This window comes from Malurus melanocephalus, unplaced genomic scaffold, assembly GCF_030028575.1.
Source record: "Malurus melanocephalus ecotype Western Australia unplaced genomic scaffold, MMel_1.1 scaffold_2431, whole genome shotgun sequence".
Classification (NCBI taxonomy): Eukaryota; Metazoa; Chordata; class Aves; order Passeriformes; family Maluridae; genus Malurus; species Malurus melanocephalus.
The window spans coordinates 8448-11222 of record NW_026625663.1 but is presented as its reverse complement, the minus strand read 5'-3'; the positions used below and the strand labels follow the sequence as shown (position 1 = coordinate 11222).

Sequence of the window (2775 nt, the reverse complement as noted above, 5' to 3'; positions counted from 1 at the left end):
TTTTCCCCAAAATTCCAGGTTTTTGCCCCAAAATCCCCATTTTGGACCCAAAATTCCCTTTTTTCCCCAAAAAATCCCATTTTTATTCCCAAACTCCCCATTTTTATCCCCAAAATCTCCATTTGTCCCCAAAAATCCCTTTTTTTCCCAAAAATTCCCCTTTTCTCCCCCCCAAATCCCCATTTTTCCCCAAAAAATTGTTTTTAAGCCCATTTTGTTCATTTTTATTACAATTTTACCCCATTTTGGGTCATTTTCCGCCGATTTTGGGCTCTTTCAGCCCCGCGCGCCGCCTTTGGCCACGCCCCCTTCTAAACCCCGCCCCTTTCCCCTCACGGAAACCCCGCCCCGCCCCAAACCACGCCCCCTTTTTACCATATATGGAACCAGCGCGCTAAACCACGCCCAACTACTGGCAGACCCCGACGCGCACATGCGCACCGGAACCGGAAGTCGCTCGATATGGGCGCCGCCATCTTTGTTTTGGGCACGGGAGTTTTGGGGTTTTTTTGGGGAAATTTTTGGGGGATTTTTGGAATTTTTGGGTATTTTTGGGGAATTTTGGGATTTTGGGGAATCCCGGGAGGGGTTTGGGGTCTTTAAATGGATTTTTTGGGGTTTTTTTGGGGGGATTTTTGTTGATTTTGGGGTTTTAAAGTGGAAATTTGGGAATTTTTAAGGGGAATTTTGGGGTTTTTTTGGGAATTTTTGGGGGTTTTTTGGGTTTCTTTTGAGAATTTTGGGGTTTTTGGGAATTCCGGGAGGGGTTTGGGGCTTTTAAATGAAATTTTCGGGGTTATTTTAAGGGGATTTTCGGTAAACCGCGCGCCGCCTTTGGCCACGCCCCCTTTTTACCATATATGGAATCCCCGCCCTTAACCACGCCCAACTACTGGCAAACCCCGACCCGCGCATGTGCACCGGAACCGGAAGTCGCTCGTTATGGGCGCCGCCATCTTTGTTTTGGGCACGGATCCAACATGTCCGAAACCTACGGTGGGAACGGGGGGGGGGGGGTTTGGGAATTTGTGGGGTTTTTTTTGGGAATTTTGGGGTTTTTGGGAACCCTGGGAGGGGTTTGGGGCTTTTAAATTAAAATTTGGGGTTTTTTTAAGGGGATTTTTGGGGGTTTTTGGTGTTTTTAAGGGGAATTTTGGGGGTTTTTTTGGGATTTTTTTTGAGGTTTTTGGGAATTTTGGGGTTTTTTTGGGAATTTTGGGGGTTTCTTGGGAATTTTTGGGGTCTCGGGTTAAATTTGGGGAATTTGGGTTCCTTTAAATAAAAATTTGGGGGTTTTAAAATGAAATTTTGGGGTTTTTTAATGGAATTTTGGGGTTTTTTTTGGATCTATTGGGGATTTTTTGGGGATTTTTGGGGATTTTTTGGGAATTTTGGGATTTGTGGGAATCCTGGGAGGTCTTTGGGGCTTTTCAATGAAATTTTTAGGGTTTTTATGGGGAATTTGGGGAATTTTGGGTTTTTTTGGGAATTTTGGGAATCTTGGGAGGATTTTGAGGGGTTTGGGTTCCTTTAAATTAAAATTTGGGGGTTTTAAATGAAATTTGTGGGGTTTTTTAACGGAATTTGGGGTTCTTTATTGGGAATTTTGGGATCTATTGGGGATTTTTGGGAATTTTTGGGGATTTTCTTGGGAATTTTGGGGTTTTTTGGGAATTTTTGGTGTCTTGGGGTAAATTTGGGGGGTTTGGGGTCTTTAAATGAAATTTTTGGGGATTTTTAAGGGGATTTTGCAGTGATTTTGGGGTTTTAAAGGGGAATTTTGGGAATTTTGGGGGTTTTTTGGGAATTCTCGGGGTTTTTTTGGGAATTTTTGGTTTTTTGGGACTTTTTTTAACTCTTGGGGTTTCTAAAGGGAATTTTGGGGATTTTTTGGGGAATTTTGTGGGGTTTTATGGGATTTTTTTGGGAATTTTGGGAATTTTTGATTTCTTTTTTAATTTCAGAATTTTTTGGCGGGAATTTTAGGAATTTTTGGGAATCCTTTAATTTTTTGAAATCTTTGGGGGGATTTTTTTAAATTTTGAGGTTTTTAAAGGGTTTATTTTAAAATTTTGGGAATTTTTTTGGAGGGAATTTTGGGATTTTGGGGGAATTCTTTAATTTTCTTTAGTATTTTTCAATTTTTTGGGAATTTTTTAGGAATTTTGGGAATTTTTTTCTCCTCCCCAGATTTCCTCTTCAAGTTCCTGGTGATCGGCAGCGCCGGCACCGGCAAATCCTGCCTCCTGCACCACTTCATCGAGAGCAAATGTACGGGAAAATTCGGGAATTTTGGGAAAATTTGGGAATTTTGGGAATTCTGGGGCTTCGGGAATTTTTCAGAATTTTTTTTGAATTTTTTTGGGTGTTTTTAAGGCATTTTTTAGATTTTTTTTGAATTTTTTTCGATTTTTTTGGATATTTTTTAAATTGGAATTTTGGGAAATTTGGGGATTTTTGGGTGATTTTGGGAATTTCGAGGGTTTGGGAATTTTTCGGAATTTTTTTGGAATTTTTGGGGGCATTTTAAAGGCAATTTTAGCTTTTTTTTCCTTAAAAATCCCCATTTTCCACCCATTTTTCACCGGGTTTTTTTTAATTTCAGGAATTTTTGGAAATTATTTGGGAATTCTGGGAATTCTTGGAATTTTTAGGAATTTTGGGCCATTTTGGGTCATTTTTCCCCATTTTTCCCATTTTTTTCCCCATTTTCCCCTAAAATCCCCATTTTAAACCCAATTTTTTTTGGTTTTTTTTTAAATTTTGGAAATTTTA

The 2775-nt window shown here is 39.6% G+C and overlaps 1 protein-coding gene across 1 annotated transcript in view; it reads left to right on the top strand.

Annotated features, from left to right (window-relative positions):
• Positions 1 to 824: 824 nt before the first annotated feature.
• The window catches only part of LOC130587778 (ras-related protein Rab-4B-like), a gene marked incomplete at its 3' end in the record, with an annotated part of 9284 nt that continues 7333 nt past the window's right edge, over positions 825 to 2775 (top strand). Inside the window, exons 1-2 of the mRNA XM_057388748.1 lie at positions 825 to 996; positions 2191 to 2298. Of these exons, the coding sequence (XP_057244731.1) occupies positions 861 to 996; positions 2191 to 2298 (244 nt within the window). The remainder of the gene's footprint in view (positions 997 to 2190; positions 2299 to 2775) is intronic.